The 23,145-nt window shown below is 37.6% G+C and overlaps 3 protein-coding genes across 3 annotated transcripts in view; 1 reads left to right on the top strand and 2 right to left on the bottom strand.

Moving 5' to 3' along the window:
• LOC119189524 (hillarin-like) overlaps window positions 1-1,401 on the bottom strand; it is a 33,664-nt gene extending 32,263 nt beyond the window's left edge. The window contains exon 1 of the mRNA XM_037439428.1: window positions 1,395-1,401. Coding sequence (XP_037295325.1) covers window positions 1,395-1,401 — 7 coding nt within the window. The remainder of the gene's footprint in view (window positions 1-1,394) is intronic.
• A 7,647-nt stretch (window positions 1,402-9,048) lies between these two features.
• LOC115446533 (probable methylcrotonoyl-CoA carboxylase beta chain, mitochondrial) lies at window positions 9,049-12,196 on the bottom strand. Its single transcript, XM_030173219.2, is given in 2 exon segments — window positions 9,049-10,223; window positions 10,226-12,196. Coding segments are annotated over 2 exon segments (1,671 nt in total). The 5' UTR covers window positions 11,676-12,196; the 3' UTR covers window positions 9,049-10,002.
• A 1,069-nt stretch (window positions 12,197-13,265) lies between these two features.
• LOC115446530 (hillarin) lies at window positions 13,266-23,094 on the top strand. Its single transcript, XM_030173216.2, has 11 exons — window positions 13,266-13,402; window positions 14,244-14,443; window positions 14,790-15,012; window positions 15,669-15,895; window positions 16,547-16,765; window positions 17,302-17,510; window positions 18,562-18,692; window positions 19,512-19,655; window positions 20,357-20,470; window positions 21,043-21,220; window positions 21,989-23,094. The coding sequence occupies exons 1-11, from the start codon at window positions 13,313-13,315 to the stop codon at window positions 22,123-22,125; spliced, it is 1,872 nt and encodes a 623-aa protein (XP_030029076.2). The 5' UTR covers window positions 13,266-13,312; the 3' UTR covers window positions 22,126-23,094.
• Window positions 23,095-23,145: the final 51 nt, after the last annotated feature.

Here is a 23,145-nt window from a genome sequence, read left to right as displayed (position 1 = left end):
ACATAACAATAACATAAAGATACCAGCCCTGTATTATATACTGTCTGACAGCTGGGCACGGGCTTCCTCTACTTCTGAAAGCCTTTGTCAACTATGCTACAATACAATAGATGGTAATTGATATTTAATTTGATCTAATTATTTCNACTACTTTCTATTTTTCTGTCATAAGGGTCAACTGCCTAACTTACCATTGAACGAAAAATCAAGCCAACAAACATGGCTCCATAACCGACAGTAACAGCGATTTTGCAATGCATTTTTCCTTCAAATCCACATTACTAGCACTGATTACGTAAACTGGGACATCCCACACGATTCCCACACGTCTTCATGTATTTAACATAATCCAAATGTGCTTGAATTATAACCTTAATTGCGAGCGGTTAGTTCAGATATTTTATAATTTGTAACCACGTAACGTAATATGTGGGTATTTTGTAGGATTGAGTTAATGTTTGGTATAAATCATGGGTAATTGTTGGATAATATTGTTTAATATAGACGAAGAGAAGAACTATTAGCATGACAGGTCTTAGCTTGGATTTTGAAGCACAAATCTCTGATTTTTCGAAATTACGTGCATTTATCTTGTTTAGTATTGCTACTCTTACTGTCACAACATCGTTTTCATTAGTTATTTACAAACAACAATAGAATTAATAATATAATAATAATATCAGTCCTGGCTACTTCTGGGCACGGGCTCCTCTGCTATTGAGAGGGTTTAGGCCTCAGTCCACCACGCTGGCTTGGTGCGAATTGATAGACTTTACTACCCTCAAAATTCTTGTAGAGATCCCCTCAGGAATGCAGTTTTTCCTAACGATGTTTTTCTTTACCGTTAAAGCAAGCGATAATTCACAAACAATATTCACATAAGTTTATAAAAGTCAGAGTTGTCTGCCCTAGATTTTGATACTACATACCTCCGGCTCAGCAGTCCGTTCCACTCCAACTAGGTTATCACAATAAATGTGAAAAAATAGTTTTTTTGTCACTGAAGTTAAATCAAACAAAGCTTATCAAGATTTTCCAATAGTCAACCTTACAATCGGTTATAAAACTGTTATTATAGTAACGGGTTTTCTTTGCATGAGGTAACATTAAGTACGCTGATGCTAATAGGCTAGGAAACGGCAGCAGAGCGTACAGCGGCGCGTCCGAGTCGCCGCCGCGTCGTCGACGTCGACGTCACAGCACCTGTAAATACGTCGACTGTCATGTTAACAACCTTATACATCACACCTTTACGGTCCATTTCACAACTTCAGAGTAAGGGCCGGAGCATATATTTAGCGGAGCGCAGCGCAGAAATTTTAACTATCAAACTATTATCAACATTGTGTTCACTGAAATAATATTCAAAATCCATTGACACAAGAATGATTTACATGACATTGTTGCTATTCGTCACATAAATGTATAAGCCGGCTAAATAAAAAAGTCACAGTAATCTATGCTCCCAAATAAATGATAATAAAATTAGTACTATCTACATTAGCTGTTTAATATGATAACTATAAAAAACTTAACACATGTAAAACAGGACCTTAGAATTTTTAAAATTTACGTGAATAAGTTTCAGGAGAAACATTTAATTGTATAAAATATTGATATATATTTATAAAACACTTTAAAAATATTTGGAAAATTGTAACTATTTCAATGAAGATTAAAATGATATTCTAATTTTAAAACGTTTTATGAGGCAAATCCCTAATCCTGCTTCGGTGGCGTCATTTGTGTATGATACGGCGATAGACTCGTCCCCTATCACATCATGGGACGGAATACACATGGCGGAAGTGGGTGCACCTGTTGTGAGTCCATTTTTAATATCACATGATCGTGGTGACCTCAGACATTAAACAAACATATCAACACATTTCCAACTGTCTCACCTATAATCAAGATTAGCATTTCGATTCCGTCAACGCTTGCGCTGGTGGGCGGTGAAGCGTTCGCTCCCAAAAAGGCAATTACCACCGACGTCTTGTATAAAAACCATACATGTCCATTGACTAGGAAAAATGAAATACGTTACGCACCTTGGCTGACCAAAAATGATGATCAAACGATATTTTTGTCAGTGACTGGACCTGATGATAAACTTGAATAAATCCCTCTAAGCCGAATTTCGGCCACGACGCCAATTTTAACGCCGATCAGCTAAGTACGCAGGAGATATATAAGTCTACCTTTATACTTTGTATATAAAGTGTAATAAAAAAAAATATAAGCTAGTTTTAAGGTGAAATAATTGTATGTATAATTCTTTTATTAGGGCTATATAGTCACTAAGTAAAAAGCCTTTAAATACATAAAAAAAAAACTTAATCACTCGCAAGAACAGTCAAATCGAAATACATTAAACTTGGGCAGTAACCCAGAAGAGGGTTTTAGGAAATCCGGATGACACCGCTATCATTCGCGATACCGCTGCCCAACCGAATTAAAACCGGACTAAAATGACCCCTCGAGTTTACTTTTAGTGAGAATAGCACATTTTATTACGTGGGAATAGACACAGCTAATGAATACTCAGTATACGTTCTTGTTAAAATATATCAGGATTCTCACTAACAGTGGCGAGGGATGCAATTTTTCGAAATGTAACCCGAGACAACATATAAGTACTAACTTCTAATAGCTCTGTGTGTGGAGTAAGAGATGACGTAAATCATGTGTTTTGTGGAGTGTGGAGTGAACCTCATTCTTTGAGCTTCAATGAGGGCAGTTTTTTGTCGATTCCGGTATCGGATGAGGCTAGGTCTTTATTAAAAAAAAAATGATATCATCAAAAGTGAGTAGGCACGGGTAAAAGTGGACGTATGGAGCGACATAGTCGTGAAATATCGACCAAGCTCCTTAAACAAGAATAAAAAATAACTTCTAATAATATATATTAGGTATAAAAGCGGCTTGAAAACTGTTCTGATGATAGATTTTACATAAATTACAAAAGGAAGCCGGTAGGAATCGGGTTATATGGACCCTTCGCCACTGCTCACTAATATGTACTCCGATAATAAACATTCCATCAAAATCCGTTTAGACTTACAATTATCAGTCTAAACGTATGCAAGGGCTCGTGCTTAGCAAAGACCATCAGTTTAAAAGACACCGTAGGCAGACTAATTACTGGAAAAATCCAGGAGTAATAGTGGTTGTTAAACCGGAGGATCGCCTGTACATAGTTAGCAACCCGGGCGATAACCATGACGGCTGCCAAAAAAAATACTGGAAATTATGGAACTTAGCTTCTATATCTCAGGATGATGAACGCAATGCACTTCTACTTTGGTTGGTGTTGTACTTTTTTACTTCATTCATTGATTGGAATTCATTCGATTTTTATTAATCTTAATTCAAAAATAATACTTAATCGAGCTATAAAGAACCAATGTTAGCTCTAAGAAACAAACTAAAAATAAACAATACATTGAACAATCAAAAAATCTTCAAGAGATACGACATACCCGTTCGTTGACTCGAAGATAGAAAGTTGTTAATTAAGAACGGGTGATTGGCATGATTGTGCAATCGTATGCAACGGCCATGTGGCTGAATAGGGAAATACCTTTGCTATGGAAAGTGTTATAACTAATACTTCGCCTGCGGTTTCGTGTCGCTGTTATTTAATACTAGATAGTGACTTAACAGCATTTAAAGGTTCTCAGTTGTTTTTTTCGTTGATAGCTTTTTGTTAATGTTTATTTAAGTACAATAAATAAATCAAGAGTCAGAGGGACAAGCCACTAAATAAAAATAAAGTTAAATTAAAAGCCTTTTAATAGTAAATAAACATTTAAAAATTTCTTTTCACATAACTGTACTAAATTGAAACCGTGGCAAAATTCTACTTTAATTGAGAAAATCGTGCACAAACGTACACACGTACGTAGTGATTTGTATAACATCGGACACGCGAATCGATTTTAGTAAAACGAATAATCGATTACGTGGCCTCTGTACAGCGTGGTCTTGCTTCATATCGTAAGGTCGTTTAGGTCACGACACTCGCCCAATATGGCTTTTACCTAGATTTTTAAAAATAGTCCGAAATTCTAATTCAGTTTGAATTATCTGTGTAACAGCAAAATATATCAAAATACATTATATTTAATGTATATTTTGGATTACATTTATAAAATAGTATGAATTTTAGTTCAATTATTTTCAGATGACAAGACTAAAAACTTTTTATCGATATATAGTTAGTTCATAGACAGAGTTACGAACTTACGATTTGTTCGTTTTATTATGCTGGCGCCAAAGCTCATTGTTTATAAATATTGGTGGGTGCCAAATTTAATAGAGCTTATTGTATTCTGAGCAATATCATCCCACAACCCAATTAGTGGGATCCCACCCACTTCTCAGTTCCCATCGGAAAAGAACAACGGAATATAACTTTAGATTTGGAACATTTTTAAACGTATAGTATTCTAAATTTGAAAATTTCTAAAGTCCCAAACACCCCTCACGTGTTCTAATTCGAAAACCCTTCTCTATTCACTTAAGTTTGGCAAAGCATCAAATTTTTGGTATTAAAAGTCACAAGGCAAGTAACGGTAGTGCTAGGCTGACCTATGCCATAAAAATAACACTGATTAACTCTATACATAAGATGTAAATTATTTTGGGTTTTATCCCTAATCCTGTTAATGAAAATTTGTGATTTTCGAAAACAACAGGCTCGATCGACTTGGTGTTTTGTAACAGCCATTTTGTGCACCCAATATGTAGGCTTTACTCTCATTTTATAAGAATAAAAAAACGACAATTTATTACTGAATGAAATGGCTTGAACTTCAGTTAATAAAACAGTAGACGAGTTTTAACAATCATTGCATAACTGGCTTTTACCGTTGTCTCCGTATAAAAGTTTAAAGCGTGGGAAATATGTTAGAATACAAAGAATCATCTCAGCCAGCGATAATGCAATAAAAATCTGTTCGCACCGCTTTTAAAATTGCCACAAACCAATGAACTCCATTTTTTAATTATCAAATGTCAAAGATGACGTATCCATACAGCCAAATAGGTTTTATAGCGTATCGCATTTCTAATTTTGTCTATGGATGCCAATATTGGGCATTTTGGCAAATTATGAATCAGTCTGAGTCACTCATCGAATTTATTAATAGCTTATAACGTTTCTTTTATGAAACTATATTTCTTAATTTAGTAATGTCTAATTCAGCTTGAGGCTATATTTGTTTAGCAAATTGATGCATCTATGTCTCAATTTATCGAATCAGTAGACCGCTATGTAGTATGTTTAATTTAGTAACTATTTAATTCGTTTCGAAATTGAGTATGTATGACGTATAGGTATAAATATAATTGGCTAAGATTGTTTGTCTGATATAGAGACAAACATAATACCTACATATTGAGTATATTTTTGTGCAACAAGTTGTTTTCGGCTAATCATCTTTTTGGCTAAAATAATTTAAAGAGATAATGTTTATTGTTAAGAAAGGTTTTACTTTGTACTTAGAACTTTAGCTGAATTTACGAGGTACACAGATTTTAGGACGCTTATGGAATGAGGAATTCCTAAAGTCCATAATTATTTTTAGTTTTTACGTTGACAATGTTTCTCAATGTTTCATCTCGGGACCCTATCATACGAATCCAAACATGAGTTCTACCTTAATACGAAATTGACCACTGTCTGTAAAGTCAGGCCACTTATAAGTAGCGTCATGGTCACGTCATTGAGGAACAAAAGACCATATGTTTGATATTCACGTAGGAAGTTCATTAGCACAACGTCCCAACGACCGTGAGGAAAATTGCCTCCAATTGCACAATTGCAGAATCACATAAATATCAATATAATCATCTGCATTCCTTGCAATGATTCGCTAACATGCCAGTATTTAATTAAAACGATTCATAACACAATGGTGTCAGGCGATCATTAATGCAGGACTGCACTGGAGAAATAATAACATGTTTGTTTCTCTGGTATTCGCAAAAAATAAATGTTCTGCTACAACGAACAAAATTAAGAAGAACTTGTATCAAACGCCTCCCAAAAAAATATGTTTAAAAATGTTTATATTCCTAGATGGAATAAAATCATGTAAAATCGTAAACCGAGACTTTTTTTAAGCAAAGGTAACATTCCATTCAGCCTACATTACACAATTAAATACTTGACACAAATGTAAGTCATTCCCATTAAAAATAGCCATGTTTTGAAAAGCGGGCCACCGTGCAATCGCCATGTATATCAGCAATTAACTCTGTTAATAGACTCTAGTACAGACGTTGGATTTTCTTGCTAAGAATTCCGCTTGAAAAAATCTCCACGCATGCTACCGTTGTGGTACGAAAGCGTAAAATGGAACGGTATACAGAACAATGTATTTTATTAACATAATGCGGTGCGGATTAGAGGGCCTTGTAAGGATTGTCATAAAAGAAAATATAAGTTATTCTAAACCGTGGATAAATAATAATATCAATTAAAAACCGACATGATATTGATCGCAGGTACTCGGTGGAAATAGGCCGCTTTTGACAAGTCCATCTATAAATCTTTAAGGGATGCCTATGTTCCGCAGTGTACCTCATATCGCTGATGATGAAAAATCATGATATCCGAATGTTTTGAGATCAAATAATCGATTAATATCATGTTTCTATAAAAAGTATTCGACAGAGAAATTACAAACTATTTGTTTTACAATATCATTATTTGCTAACTTATGGCATCGACAAGAAATTATGATCAAATAGTTTATAGAAGCGAAGTAGTGAAGACTTTTAAATAAATGTGTTCTTATCTTATTTCATATTATTCTTGACCTGTTCAAACACAAATGGCTTTTTAAATAAAAGATCGAATAAACACGATATGTAAATTAATTCTAATCAAATGTTCTATTTCGTAACTTAATTGAAATGTCAAGATAATATTACGTGGGTATTCACTCTAATATTATATTGTAGTACTTCTAGACTGAAAACTGACCAAAAACATAATAGTTCTTCTATTCACACTCCGAATGGCTAGGCAATGACCCCCACCAACGAAAGAACTAATATATATAAAAGTTAATATCGTCGCTGTAGGTGGAGAACTGTAAGCGCATACCTTCGTTACATTATTTACTTTTTCTACAACAAAATATATATTATTTGAATATATTTATTTCTCCACTTTTAACATAAAAAAAGCTATAATTTCGAAACGGAATAAGATAATGAAATGCTTGTTGGGCCAAAATATGCGCCATGTTTTGGGCAACACAAAAGTGATGAAAGTCCAAAATGGCCAAAATCCGAGTTATTTAGTTCTCCACCTACAACGACGATATATATATGTTAAACGAAATTTAAAACTAAGAATAACTTTTGGTCCAGCAATTGCAATCCAGAACGCAAAAAGAATTGCTATCTTTAGTTTCGAAGTTGCATACAATAAATTTATGCGCCGTGGAAACTGTCTTCAACAAGTTTCAGCTTCTTAATAGTGTTTCTCGGTAACATGACAACGTCTGCGTGTCGCCTAAACACGCAAACTCCTTGTCAATATAAAAACCATTTTTCACTGACCTTGTCGCAAACGTTAAAAGTGAGTGGTGCAAGTCCTTTTAAACTTGAACTCTGTATTACGGCCGGGTCAAAGTTTACATTTGCATATAAATCACCGTGTTTTTTACTTTTCTATTGTTCTATTAATTAGCTTGCGTCAATTTTGATACAATGGGAGTTGCAGTTGCTTTTTGTTGGTATATCCTGTTTGAATGTTTTTGTGTATGGAAATAAATGTTAGTTTGTGTTTTATCACGAATAACTACATCAATGAGTTGAAACTAGCGGTGTAGATAGTTGTGGTGTTCATGACGAAATTCCGATTTGTCAGAATATACTTATTAAAACAGTCATTATTAGTTTTATTCTTTGGTTAGTAGCTTTGGTACCACTAATCCATGACTTGTTAGACTTCAGCCGGTAGCGATCTTTTGTGATAATGTTTAAAAAAATATGTTTTTCATAAAGGCAAGCACAGAATAGATAAAACCTCAAGAGCAACTCCTGCCGTCTCTTGTTTACTAATTTTGATTGCAAGTAAGTGCTAGTATCGCATGGCAACTTAATATAGATTTTTCGTATTAACGTTATGTGAACTTTATAATTATACGTTTGGGAGTGCCTGAATGCGAAGTAGTAGAATTTGTCACGTTCCGTTTTGCGTAATGTATGGATGATATATTAAAAGATGCAGTATTAAAGTCGTTATCGATCGTTCAATAATAATTAGAGGCTATCCATATATATATTTTGCACATGTTAAGATTGAGGAACGTGTTAACGAAATGTGACATTATGTGATTAGCGGGCGGGGTCATAACTTTTGTGACGTGACATAGCAAAATCTTCAGTATTAAAACACAGAACATTAACTGTGATCAAAAACAGTGATACATGGTATGTATAAAAACATATGATGTCACACCAAGGGAGTCACGCAATTGTCACCACGGGTGACATGGATGGAAAAGGGCTCGAAAATCATAAAATTCGTATAAGGTAATTTATGGATGATCCCTTATTCGAAGTTGTGATAAATACATTCTTTACATCTTATTTTCCAATTCTATACGATAGAATAGCGAAATATTATTTTTTATTTGATTACAAACGAATCAATGCCATCGACATAAGAAAGTGCTTAAATTTTTACGAACGATAATTTGTATACGTCGACTTAGCAGCCGACACCAGTCACCGATCAATTACATTCAAGATTACTAACTCGATGTAATTACCATTAATCCATTCAAATACTGGCTATTCTAGTATGTTTTGAATTGGCATATCTATTGCCATTTCTGTCAGTCACGTAATATAGAGTGAAAGCGGGTCTCAAGTCTCAACCCGGACCGGAATTATCGTCAAGGGACTTATTCCCTGTGCAATGGTACCGTACGTAGTTGATGGATGAGCCACATTTTAATGTTAAGACTTATTTGATGCATATAATCGATTTCTATTGGCTTGGATTTCCATAAAGATAAATTATTTATATAAAGTGTATAATTAATATTCTTCAAATAGTAAATACATCATTTGCGCTTTATAATAGTACATAATAGGCACACAGCATTATGAAACATTTGGTATTACTGCAAACGGGAAGAAAAAATGATTAATATTTCGAAATAAGAGCAAAAAAAATCTTAACTCAATTCTATTCAACATAGGATTCCACGAAGCTGAAATTATAAAGTGGAGACATGTACAATTATCAATTTAAGAAAATACACATCCCCAAAATAACGAAGAAGACAATTGCATAGATACCATTTATAAAGGAAAAATGATTTAATCACTCTAATAAAATACAAAAATAACTTGCTGACATTTTGTTATCACAGAACACGTTTTTGTTGCGTAACAAAAATTTAAATAATTACATTAAACAGCAGACGACGTATTCGATTTTAATTTGAAATGTGTACGAAATATTCAATTTTACATACTCAGTTACTATTATCATACACAGTGTATAGATAAAAAGAATTATCATGGCTGCGGAAATAATAATCAGTACAGTATACCTTTACGTTAATTGGGGTTTAATACAAAATATCTCTCCCAGATAAGATATAGACTTAATTTCAGTATCATTTAAAACCATCGGCTTAATATTTTATAACTATATGTTTAGATTTTTATAATTGCAATTTAATATACAAAAATCGGCTAGTAATAGAGGATATAGGTAATCTCTATTACTGTTAAGTACATTTATTTAAAATATGACAATAATAACTTATCTGCAAAGAAGTAAAAAAAATACAAAATTACCTGTATCCTTTACATTACGTTATAAAAATACAAAAACTAACGTTCCATTCTGAACCGACTATGTTTCATAACCAAGTTATTTGCCTCCATGTTCCAAAAGGTCACCCGTTTCATTCATAACGAAGTAAATAACACCGAGAAACCACTGTGATGTAAACGTTTGACTCACATTCTGAAGACACCGAACTTGCTATCTCTGAATGGAGCATTCAATGCTGCTGATAAGCTCAGTCCAATCACTTTCCTTGTATCGACTGGAGCGACGATTCCGTCATCCCACAATCTAGCAGTACTGTAATACGGACGACCTTCCTTCTCGAACTGTGCTTCTAATGGTCCTCTTACTTTCTTTTCATCTTCATCAGTCCACGTCTTACCTTCTCTTATCGCTTTTTCTTTGCTACTAAGGATAGAACAGTCGCAGCTTGAGGCCCACCCATTACAGATATTCTAGCATTGGGCCACATGTATAGGAAGCTGGGGGAGTATGCGCGTCCACACATGCCGTAGTTTCCAGCACCAAAACTGCCTCCTACAATGACAGTAACCTTCGGTCCCTTGAAACAGCTCACTGCGGTCACCATTTTAGCTCCATTCTTAGCTATACCACCTGCTTCGGCCTCTCTGCCTACCATAAATCCAGTAATATTCTGTAGGAACAAAAGAGGAATCTTCCTAGCTGCGCAAAGTTGGATGAAGTGAGATCCTTTCAGAGCTGCCTCCGATTGTAAAACTCCATTGTTTCCAATAACACCTACTGCTTGTCCGTAAACAGATGCAAATCCACACACTAAAGTTTCTCCATAGAGTTGTTTGAACTCGTGGAATCTGCTTCCATCTACCACTCGTGCTATAACTTCTCTAATATCGAATGGTCTTTGAATATTCGCTCCGACAATACCATGAAGATCTTGGATATCGTGTAGAGGTTCATCTACCTTTGGGGAATATATTCTAGTTCTTTGGTCGTTGTTCCAGTTCAAATTGGAAACTGCATTCCTAGCTAAATGTAAAGCATGCTCGTCATCTTGAGCATAATGATCTGTCACGCCAGACTGACGACAATGCAAGTCAGCGCCTCCTAAATCTTCTGATGACACAGATTCTCCAGTAGCAGCCTTCACTAAAGGAGGGCCGGCTAGGAAAATCGTTCCCTGGTTTTTGATTATAATACTCTCGTCAGACATACTTGGGATATATGCACCACCTGCAGTACATGACCCCATCACCACAGATATTTGAGGAATGCCCTCGGCAGACATATTAGCCTGGTTATAAAATATCCTGCCGAAGTGTTCTCTATCCGGGAACACATCAGCCTGGTCCGGAAGATGAGCCCCGCCAGAGTCGACGAGATAAATGCAAGGCAGTCGACATTCCTGCGCGATTGCTTGCGCTCTCAGATGTTTCTTTACTGTCATAGGGAAATATGTGCCACCTTTGACAGTGGCGTCATTGGCCACGATCATGCAATCGCGACCGTAAACTTTGCCGATAGCCGTTACGATGCCCGCGCTCGGAACCTGGCCTTTATACATGTCAGTGGCAGCGAGAGTGCTCAGTTCCAAAACGTCGGACCCCTCGTCCACCAACCGGTCTATCCTGTCTCTGACGAGCAGTTTGCCTCTTGCCGTGTGCCTCTTCACCGCCTCCTCTCGGCCTCCATTGATAGCGCTCGCAGTTTTCTGTCGCAACTCGTCGACCAACTCGTCCATTTTAGCCCTATTCTCTTGATAATAAGGATCGCTTCTGTTTGGCTCGGTGCCGATGACGGTCGCGTGGCTGTTGTGCCGACATTGCGCGCTCAGCCGGCGCACACCTCTGACGAGTTTGAGCATTTTTAATGTGTAATTAGACACAGAATGAACACGACCGGTCGGCGAGTCAGCGTCGCGCTACTGGCCTGCTGTTATACCGTTATCAACACGATTAAATTGTACGAAAACAAATTCCTCAGCGACCGACCCTTGCTCTGATAAAAACTCGTATTATGTATGAACCGATAATGCGTTGCTATTGTGACATCGCTGCGCGCGTAATATTTATATATTGTTACGATGCCAACGATCCACAGCGCGACGGGCAACGCGCGGTTAGCGGTGTTGCACACTGAAATAAATGACAAGTAAATCTTTCAAGCGAAGCTTAATGTGCGTTTAGAATATATATTAAATGATGATGACGTGACGTGACCCACATCAGTGCGCGGCGGTCGGACCGCGACGGCATACTGTGAAACGAACGGACCTTGAACGTTGTTTGTTGTGGATTTACAAGTTTACCGAGACGCGTTTACTTTGCTTACATTTCGACACACGCGTTGCATTTTATTTTATCGGTGCACGCGTTGTTTGAATTTGGAATATTTCGGTCGTGTCGAAATGGTTGCAACACTTTTTATTGCCAGTCAAAATATGGCATTGCCACAGGGAAAAAAACTTATTATAAAAACAAAAAAGGCCGACAATAGGTTTCATCTCGGTTACAATAAGTAACAGCTAGCGCGGTAAAAAATGCCGGCTTGGTGTATGAGTATCTAATCATAATCTGCGAGGCCGTGACCGGTTGTCGCGGCGGCACCGAGCCGACGGAGCCGACCGCGCACCGCGCAGGTGAACGACACAATCGGAACGTTTCACTTTCTTCGCGCCGCGCCGGCCGCCAGGTGGCGACACTTTCTATGGGATGACGTGTGAGCACCGATCTGGACCACCGACCACCGGCCATCACTCATCGCGTGCAACCTCGCACATTAATTATATGTTAACACTTAAACAACATTCGATACAGTGGCTTTATAAATCATCGTTAAACTGTAACATAAATCTGAGCTTTTACTCACTTTCATAGTGAAAAATGTTAGCTGACAAATTGTCTGTTAACTTTATTACAGCAAAATAAAATGTTAGTAAATAATATATTGGAATAGCTTCTTTGATAATAACCACACACTACAATTATGACCCTCCAGGAATGAAACCCTTTTATTAAGGAACTGCTTTTTCGAATATCAGATTGCTAGTGAATATAATATCAGAAAATCAATTTATTTACTGGAATAGATGGTATCCTAGATAAATTTAAATAATGAATCTTAAAGTTTATACAGCTGTCCAACACGCTGGACGATATTTAGGAAATATTCCAGTATAAAGTTCCTACCTAATAAAAGTAATTTAGTATCTATTAGTACCTATATGTTGTTTTGGATTCCTTTTCGGAAAATTTCATATTTCGCCACTAGAAGAAGGTATTGTAACGCCTTTATTAGGGTAATAATAAAAAATATCAAAATATCAGCCAAGATTATTTGAAACTCAATACCAACATAAATTGATAAATTAAATACAGACATCATACATCAGGATCAATATCAACCAATTACTTTCAATTGCATAAAATTAGTCTGGATTTTTAATGAAATTGACCTAATTATCCCTTGTTCCAGGATCGAGATGAACAAACTAAACTGGAGATGAAACATCGGCAGGAGGAAGATGATTTATATAGAAAATTCTCCAAACACAGAGAAGAAGAGAACAGAAGAATACGAGACGAAATACAGGTATTAGGAGATGTTTAGTTGATTTAGTTATGCTCAACAATTAATCCGCAGACTGACAAGCGAAAGTTCGACAATCGTATCTTGAGAAATCTTTACGTAATTATAAAATAATATTTACACGTGCAAAATAAACTAATAGTATCTTTATACATCATTTAAGTAGTAGCTTGCAAATTTTTATTTTATGAAATTTACACTTTTATTGTTACAATGAATATATTACCCAAATATTTATGTGTTCTGCCATAAGTATACATAGTTATAAGTTTGCTATTATTCCATAGTACAACGTACAAAGCCGAAAAAGGAGTTATTGCAGTACATAGCTCCAATCCCCCATATTTCACAGCGGTTACGTTTACGGTATTGTTTCAGAATGTAAACTATCGCGGGCATTCACTTTGTATGCAAAATATATGGGTTTAGAATATGCAGTTTCTATTTAACGCAGTATCTATGAACTGTTAGGTTCACTCGTGGGAGTAAAATGTCTTATTCCCTTCGTTTCCAAACGAATATGTTAATGTAGATCCTAGAACGGTTTGCAAATAAAGTAATCATTTAAGTAAAGATAATCATTTAAGTTTTGAAATAGCTTTTGTTTTAAATTGTATGTAAAGAGCAAATTGCATAAAACTATATATACTTCATTGCATTAAACTACAAAAATTTCGACAGAACCTGAAGAGTCTTGTACTGAACTGACATAAGTATCATCAAGGCAATATAGGTCTACTAGAGTTAGTAATATTTGGCGTACACATTTTCTAAATAGTTAATTTCCCTGTTCTCTGTCCGCCATAATTACAGTCACTATATTATTAACACAATTATGTTCCAGGATGAATGGGAACGAGAACTGGAAAGGCTCACAAGCCGGTTCCAGCAAGAAATGCAGATCAAGAAGCGAAGACCGGACGCGGAGATAGGAGCGCTCACGCTACGGCATCAGCAAGAGCGAGCAGACTTAGAGAAGAACATGACACTCAGAAGGGATAAGAAAAAGGAGAGCCTTACCAGGAAGATGTTAGAGCACGAAAGGTTGGTTAGCAAAAATTTGGAAAAACAGATTAAATGGTAGGGTTTGTTCGTGTTTTGATATCAACCATTTTATAGGCAAAAATCTGACCATGGATTTCCATTTGCGACAAAGAATAATAGGAATAAATCAATTCTTTCCCGAATATAGATCCCGAAAATATAAGGATCAAAATATGTGAACATCGCGATTGAATTCTATTTCACCAATCGACCAAAATCGTTTGTTAATTTCTTGAAACAATGCAGATTCAATCACACCCAGACATAAATAAGATGCTAGACAGTAAATTTTCACTTAATACTCTAAATTTAGGAGAAAATTAACCATCCCTTTCTCAAACTCCAGGGCAGCAACAGCAGCACTGGTAGAGAAGCAGAGCCACGAGATGATGGAGCTGATCCAGGAGCGCCGCTCGGAGTACATGGCGGCGTCGTCCCTCTACGTGGACGGCGAGGAAGCGCCGCCGTACCCCGCCCGCGCGCCGCCCCCGCAGCCGCCGCTCGTCTCCAAGTTCCACATCTACACAGACCCTGCTGAGTTCGCTGATGTGGACAAGATCGCCATTTCTGTAAGACGATTTATTGAACACTAACAGTTTACATATCACTTACATTATTTCAGTAATAATATAACAGATTTGCTGCTTCAGTACTTAGGTGCCTAATAAAGATAAACCAGCTTACACAAATACACATATTATTACAAACAAACAGTAAAATACTTAGAGTCATAAAAATTTATACTTCACAACTTTCTTTAACTATATACTCGAGCCACTTTATTTGCGATAATTACAGATCATCTCATACACTTAAATCATAATAATTAACTTTTAAAGCGCTATACCTTCTTCATGATGATTTAACTACCACTTGTAAACAACTTTTAACATTTACTGGTGATAGGTCTCTCATATGTGAGAGTCCGCCTGGGTAGGTACGACCGCAATGTCTATTTCTACCGCAGAACATAAGTGTGTAGTCTATTTTGTTCCGGTTTGAAGAAAATTGTAGCCAGTGTAACTACTGGCCATAATAAGACTTAACATCTCACGTCTCAGGATAGCGAACGCAGTGGAATACCAAACAATACTTTGTAATTAAAGGTGTAGGATAGTGTACGTTTATGGGCGGTCGTATCGCTAACCATCAGGCGAACGGCAAGCTCATCTCGTCATGCAAAGCAATAAAAAACTTTACTGATCTCAATTATTTCCAATTCTAGGTGGCACAAGAAGACCAAAAAACTTTCACGGACCTAGTCCGGCAGCTGGTCGGCAGATGTGCCAGCGACGTTGAGAAGGCGCGCACTATATTCCGCTGGATCACCGTGAAGAACCTCAACAACATACAGTTTGATGACAACTTGCGAGGGGACTCGCCGCTGGGCCTGCTGCGGGGCATCAAGCATGGCACTGAGAGTTACCACGTGTTGTTTAAGAGATTGTGCAGGTAGGATCCCAATATGATTTGGGAAAAGATATTGAAGATACTACTTAGTGTCCGTATGTCACCCGGGGTGCTTCATTAAAAATCAGCGCTGCGGTATCAGACTGGTACTGCAGCAAGAAGCTGAATGAGGGTTCCCATTGTTGGCACAATAGGTATAATTTATTTTTCTAATTTTATGTTTTAATCTCTTTTTGTTACTATGTGCACGTTATACTGTTTGTGTGCAATAATATAATCCTTCTTTCTTTCTTTCAAAGATCGCGCTACGATTCTTTAGTATTAAAGTTTGGGAAACCTTAGTATTCTTTTGTATTCAAATAACGAGACGTCCACTTTTCTTGTGCATTAAGTTTTTCTATAACTATATTCCTTACTGATCTAATAGCTAGCCATTCAAAATTTAATGTTAAATAGCTCTTGACCTGAGCCCGGTTTCCTAGCAGATGTTTTAATCGGTTAGTTATAAATTATCAATTATAACAAAGGAATTAATAGGATTTTATTTCTAATGCGAATAACTACCTCACACATAATAACTCTTCATATCTTCTCAGTTTTATACCAATAATAAACACACAATCATTAAACTTAAAAATCATGGTCGAAATCTCCGTCGACAGTTAACCTCATCAATAAACCTTCTATTTACAGCTACGCTGGTCTCCACTGCGTGGTAATCAAGGGCTACAGCAAGTCCGCGGGCTACCAGCCGGGCGTCCGGTTCGAAGACAACAGGTTCCGGAACTCCTGGAACGCGGTGTACGTGGCGGGCGCGTGGCGGTTCGTGCAGTGCAACTGGGGCGCGCGGCATCTCGTCAACGCTAAGGATGCTCCCAAACCAGGGAACAGGGGGAAGAGTGATAGCTTGAGGTAAGTTTAACGATAACACTACTGCATTGTGTTCGCATTTCGCGAAGTGGGCTACTGCTTCGATCAATTTGAACTGGCCTTTTGAGTGCTAGCTTTAATTGACTTAGGCCAGAGAACCCCTTAACCTTTTGCGAAATACATAACTTCTCCCTCAAAGGAGGTAATAATGCACTTTTGAGTGTGAATATCCTTGAATACTCCTAGTGGACCGGCCATGTCTTCAGACGGGCAGACGGTCGATGGAGCAGACAGATGCTGGAGTGGACATCGCGATTAGATAGGCGTATTGTAGGACGCCCTGTTGCACAATAGACCAACGACTTTAAAAAGGCGGTGGGTAGCGGATGGATGTGGACTGCTCAAGACCAGGATGGTTGACGCTCACGTTGAGCAGTGGACTTCTTGAGTACTTGAACTTAAACGCCCAGCTTCTTCAATGGCACCATGTCCGAAAATCCAAATATTCTACATCTCCGCTACTTCTTTATTCAAATTACCTCATCAGGAAACACTATACTAATATTATATTCCTGCAGATACGAGTACGATGACCACTACTTCCTGACGGACCCGCGCGAGTTCATCTACGAGTTCTTCCCGCTGCAGCCGGACTGGCAGCTGCTGAAGACGCCCATCACGCTGCACGACTTCGAGGAGCTGCCGTTCGTCCGCTCGCTGTTCTTCCGCTATGGACTGTACTTCAGCGATCCGAATACAAAGGCTGTTATGTATACTGATTCCACTGGTAAGTTTATGTGGTTTCTGGTTAAAATAGCTTTTGTGGTATTCTGGTGGTAGGATATATTTTATATCCGCCCGGATATGACCGTTCACAAGGTGCTAAAACCCGCCATAATGGCCCACGTAAATTTGTCCGTTTCCGGAATCAGCCTGTGTATATCCGGTTCCAACAGGCCGGCATAATTGTGTCGACTGTCGAGGGGTAATCATGTGTCGTCAGTCGACACGCTATTGGACCCCACCTACTTACTATCAGATGTAGTGGGGTCAATTACCATACCGTTATAAAAAGACGTATAGATGACACTACGTGTATGATCTCCGAACTGCAACAGAAGTGTGTGTGACTTACAAATACCAATTAGATCTCGATATTGTAAGATTTAAGATCCTCGTGGCTACTGACATTCTCGACATAATAATTACTTCTTACTATGAAGTCCTAAGTGTATGACTATGAGCATTATATCATGTAGCGTATTGCGATCCAAGAATAATTCTCGAATTTATACTAGATCTTCCCCTAAATTATCCACAGGACATGTCAATTAAAGAAAGGTTTCAAGAGTTTTCATGTTACTATAATAATCATATAACTATAACAATAATAAAAGCGCCGATAGCCTAGTTGGTTGTGGAACAAACTATTGAGACGCATGTCCACAGGTTCAAAACCCAAGGGGCACACACCTCTGACTTTTCTAAAATTATGTGTGTATTCTTTTTGAATTGTCGTTTGCTTTAACGTTGAAGGAAAACATCATGAGGAACTTGCACATCTGAGAAGTTTTCTATAGGAATTTCGAAGGTGTGTGAAGTCTACCAATCCAAAATAAGCCAGTGTGGTGGACTAAGGGTTAATCCCTCTCAGTAGTAGAGGAGACCCGTGCCCAACAGTGGGACAGTAGACATAATACAGGGCTGATATTATTATTATTATATATCATAATCATACAATTCTTCATTTAGAGCATCATTGATCAGTCCAAGTCCTTCCACAATCCATATAAAATAATCTTTAATTGTCTCATCACTAAAGTTATTCTGTTGTGCAGGTGCGGCGACTATGCGCATAGCCATGCCGGCACACATGCAGAGCTCGCTGATCTTCCACTACAACCTCAAGTTCTACGACACCGAGGGCGACGGCTTCGACGGCGTCAGCCTCAAGAGATTCGTCATGCAGGTATATCCTCGCTTCTTTGCTAATTTGAAATCTTTCCAGTATGAAAGGTAAATAATACAAGTATCCCTCGCGGCTTTGCTGGTGTGAAATCTTTTTGGTATGAAAATCACAATGTATCGATATTTTACATTGTGAGCACGTGACTCCGCTGCATCTGATGGTACGTATGGTACAAATAGAGTTATATGACGAGAGATAATCTATACTATTATATAAAGATAAAGTTTGTTTGAAGGCGCTAATTTCAGGAAGTACTGAACCGATTTTGAAAATTCTCTTACTAATAATACCTACTTTTCTCCTGAGTGCTTATAGGCTTCGTTTTATTCCGGGAAAATGAAGAAGAATAGATGCAATTTTGAGGGTGTGTGAAGTCTACCAATCTCTACTAGGCTAGCGTGGTAGACTAAGGCCTAATCCCTCTCAGTAGTAGAGGAGGCCCGCACGGCAGCAGTGAGACAGTACTTACTATAGGAGTGACATGCTCAATTCTCTTTATTTTAAATGTATTTTTTTACATATAGGTACATTTAAAAAAAAACATGCATATAAAAATATAAAAAATGTATGACCCTCCGATGGCGAAGCGCAAGACCCAGGCCACCGGCGGTTAGGGATTCAAAGTGAGGAATCTCCTCACAATGCGCGCCGTGTCCAGCAATACTGCCTTCTGCATCTGTCCTACAGGAGTGACATTATTATTATAAGCTGATTTCTAAGCGCGAAACCCTGGCCCATTATGGCGACTTTAAAACCTTGTTGATGGTAGCTATCCATGATGTAAAATATTTGATAACAAAGATCATTGTTCTGGCACAGTCGGTGGTGGGTAACGTGGTGTCGTTCCGCGTGCACGCGCCCTGCAGCGGCGCCTTCCTGCTCGACATCTTCGCCAACGCGGTGACGCCGCGCGAGTACCTCACCGGAGAACCCATGAAGTTCAAGAGCGTCTGCAAGTTCAAGGTAAGTTTGTAACCTGTTTTATTATTAAAACTAGCGACCCGCCCCGGCTTCGCACGGGTGCAATGCTGATACTACAGAAAAACTGTGAACGTTGTGTATAAAAACATAGCGCTCTGGCTTCGCACGGGTATAACATAACAAAATAACAGTATTTCTCCACTATTTAATGGATGTTATTATACATATAAACCTTCTTCTTGAATCACTCTATCTATTAAAAAAAACCGCATCAAAACCCGTTGCGTAGTTTTAAAGATTTAAGAATACAAAGGGACATAGGGACAGAGAATGCGACTTTGTTTTATACTATGTAGTGATTATATTAATTTGCTTGTACTTAAAGTTGAGTAAAAGATGCTCGTGTCCGAGGGGACATATGACGTATGCAATGCTACATAATGTTATGGTAGTTATCCACTTAGGGCAACCTCAAAAAGGTTCATATCCTCTTCACCCTCCCTTTCCTTCCGCCTCCACCATCCTATTCTCATTTAGTCTCTGGACTCGTTGCTATTGATAAGTTGGAAGGCAGTATCCAGTTAGCACAGATTGATACCAATACAGCTACGGTAAAAAAAAAAATGCATTGAGGTATAAATTTTTATTATCGGTATCTACATAGCACAGACTCTTACCGATACTGCAGCAGATCCAAAAAAAAGAATTCGGTTATTAATATATATTATTGGATGATACGCCAGATCTGCTGTGCAGAGCTGCAGACGGTGATGGTGCCGCTGCCGGACTGCGCCAGCGGCGAGTGGGGTCCCACCAAGGCCACCAGATTATTTGGACTTGTGCCGATCACACACCAGGTATGGCACTTCAGAGTATAAAGCTCAGCAAATTTGTTTTTTGCCTTGTTGAAGGCGGATGTGAAGAATGATCTCAGCTTTATAAGTAAGATTTATAAGTGAGCTTTTGACTTTTTATTTCAACTTATATAATAGCCAGTCTCGGCACTTGGGATGGGACTTAAAATTATTGCCGATATGTGCGCATTATGGCTGTCTACCCCTAAAAGGAAAGGCTTGATGCCATAGTGTCGCTTAGTAGCCAAACCTAATAGGCCATTTAGCTCCATAAAAATGACTCGCTGAGGAATATAACGTTGTACAGTTAACCACATAACTAACTCAACAAATTTAGAACTTCAAATAGCTGTATAATGTTTCAAGTATATGGGTACCTACGTGTTCTTACTAACATTTTTTCTGTGTAAAAAAAAATAATGTATTTACTTTACTTCGCGCAACGAACAAGAAATTTCAATTACACTTGGGCACAGGCAATGTGAAGTTTTGAATTTGTTAAGCTACTTATATGGCTGAATGTACATCTCTACGTAGTACTATTATCAATAATGTACTATACAATAACTCCACAGGAAGCGCTAGTGTTCGCTGGACGCGAGCTGGAGATCCAGTTCCGCATGTCCCGACCACTGGCGGACTTCATGGCCACCCTACACAAGAACGGAGTCGACGAGAAACGCCTCTCCAAATACGTGCAACAAAACGTGGCTGACGACATCGCCTCGTTCTACATCACGTTCCCGGAAGAGGGTAAGTGTACTGTATATAATTTTTTAATTGATTTAAATGACGAGATGAGCTTGCCGTTCGCCTGATGGTAAGTGATACGACCGCTCATAAACAGTAGAAACACCATCCAACACCTTGAATTATAAAGTATTGTTCGGTATTCCGCTGCGCTCGCCATTCTGAGGCATGAGATGTTAAGTCTTATTATGTCCAGTAGTTACACTGGCTACAATGTCTTTCAAACCAGAATACAAAAGTGACTACACACTGCTGCTTTGCGGCAGAAATAGACATTACTCTTACATATGAAAGACATACCGCCAGAAATATATTCGAGGAAATCTAAATATAGATAAGTAATACTTTAAAATGGATAATGGAGGTGTATAGTACTGAAAGAGAACGGAATTTATATCTAAAATCCCCAAAAAAGCAACTTAACTGTCTCAAAAAATAAATGCTCATCTATTCTCGTAGGCGCAGATCTATGACCTAGATTAAATAAAGGTCTCCTTGTGATTATAATGGCAGATTTGATACTTTGAAGGCATTAGTAGTATTTTGATTGTGTAAATTCCAGATTGTACTACATATCATGACTCCTGGTAAATACATGGACAGGTGGAAAAGTCCATAAAAACCCCAAAACCAGCGCACCGACATACTCTTAATTAAATTTCGTAAGAATAAATAATCTGCACTTTGGCCACCTGGAACAGATTTTTCATATACCATTGTCTGAATTTTGTTATAAAACCTAACCTAACCTAACCTAACCCGATATCTCAGGTCAGTACGGCCTGGACATCTACACTCGCGAGCGAGGCGGCCCCACTGCCATCCACCAGAACGGCTCCACGGAGAAAGAGAAGCACCTCCTCACGCACTGCTGCAAGTACCTCATCAACAGCAGCAAGCGGAACTGAGTGAACTGCGCAATAGACAATAGATGTCAGATTACATTATGAAGTGTATTCAGTAGCTGTGTGAAATGTAAGCAGATATCTACTCATTATAATCTATGCTAATATAAAGTGGAAAAGTTTGTTTGTTTGTAGGGGCTAATTTTTGGAATTAATGAACCGAGTTTGGAAATTCTTTCACTAATAGAAAGCTACATTACTACTCAGTGCTATAGGCTACTTTTTATCTCGGAAAACATTTGCACGCGGGCGAATGCTAGTGATAAATAATTTGAGTAGATGTCGCCAATTGAGTGAGATGACCATCGACAACAATGATGTGTCAGTGTTGCTATAATTCAAATTTATTTTTAAAACGTGTATGCAAATAATTTTTACCTGACCTTAGTGGCCAAAACCTGGGGACTTTCATTATGATTGTTGATGTACTTTCTTATCGCTTATATGGTGTAATTAAGTAACTAGGTAAAGTAAATTTAGTTGCAGTTTCCTTTAAGATTCAAAAAAATATATAATATTTGTTTACATTTTTAGTACACGGCTAGTGATTGCATTTTAGATTCTAAAGCGATTTTTCAAGCTTGATATGGATTAAATGTTTTAAAGATGACTTATAAGCCATTTTATATAAATCAAATTCTTTTTCCTTTGATGAACAATACGCACAGTTTTAGAAAAGGCATTTCCGTAACTGAGAAATATTGTTTTTTTTTAATTACTGTACAATTTCAAGAAAAGAATAAAAATTTGAAATATATTTGTATTATTGAGATTTTATAATATATTTCATTTCCTGGAGGACGAAACAATTCCATCATTCGCACGAATTCCAATACCAAAAATGTTTTGTTCAAAAGTAATAATTGTTTAAAAATCCAAATTGATATATTGAAAACATTCCTGACTCCCCCACATAATTAATCTGTAAAAGATATATGGGTGCAAAGCCGAATGCGAAAATAAAAAACTTTATAAAAAAAAAAGAGATAACCATTTATCCCTGAAATAGGAATCAAGGGAAAT

The sequence above is a fragment of the Manduca sexta genome, chromosome 16 (genome assembly GCF_014839805.1).
Source record: "Manduca sexta isolate Smith_Timp_Sample1 chromosome 16, JHU_Msex_v1.0, whole genome shotgun sequence".
Lineage (NCBI taxonomy): Eukaryota > Metazoa > Arthropoda > Insecta > Lepidoptera > Sphingidae > Manduca > Manduca sexta.
This window is presented reverse-complemented; position numbering and strand designations above follow the sequence as displayed.

What these genes read in the sequence shown, in the direction of transcription:
- LOC115446530 (XM_030173216.2), top strand. Translation starts at nt 13,313, where the DNA reads ATGAAACATCGGCAGGAGGAAGATGATTTATATAGAAAATTCTCCAAA. An exon ending in AAGATGTTAGAGCACGAAAG is followed by an intron (nt 14,444 to 14,789) that starts GTTGGTTAGCAA and finishes CTCAAACTCCAG; the next exon opens with GGCAGCAACAGCAGCACTGG. An exon ending in TGGACAAGATCGCCATTTCT is followed by an intron (nt 15,013 to 15,668) that starts GTAAGACGATTT and finishes TTCCAATTCTAG; the next exon opens with GTGGCACAAGAAGACCAAAA.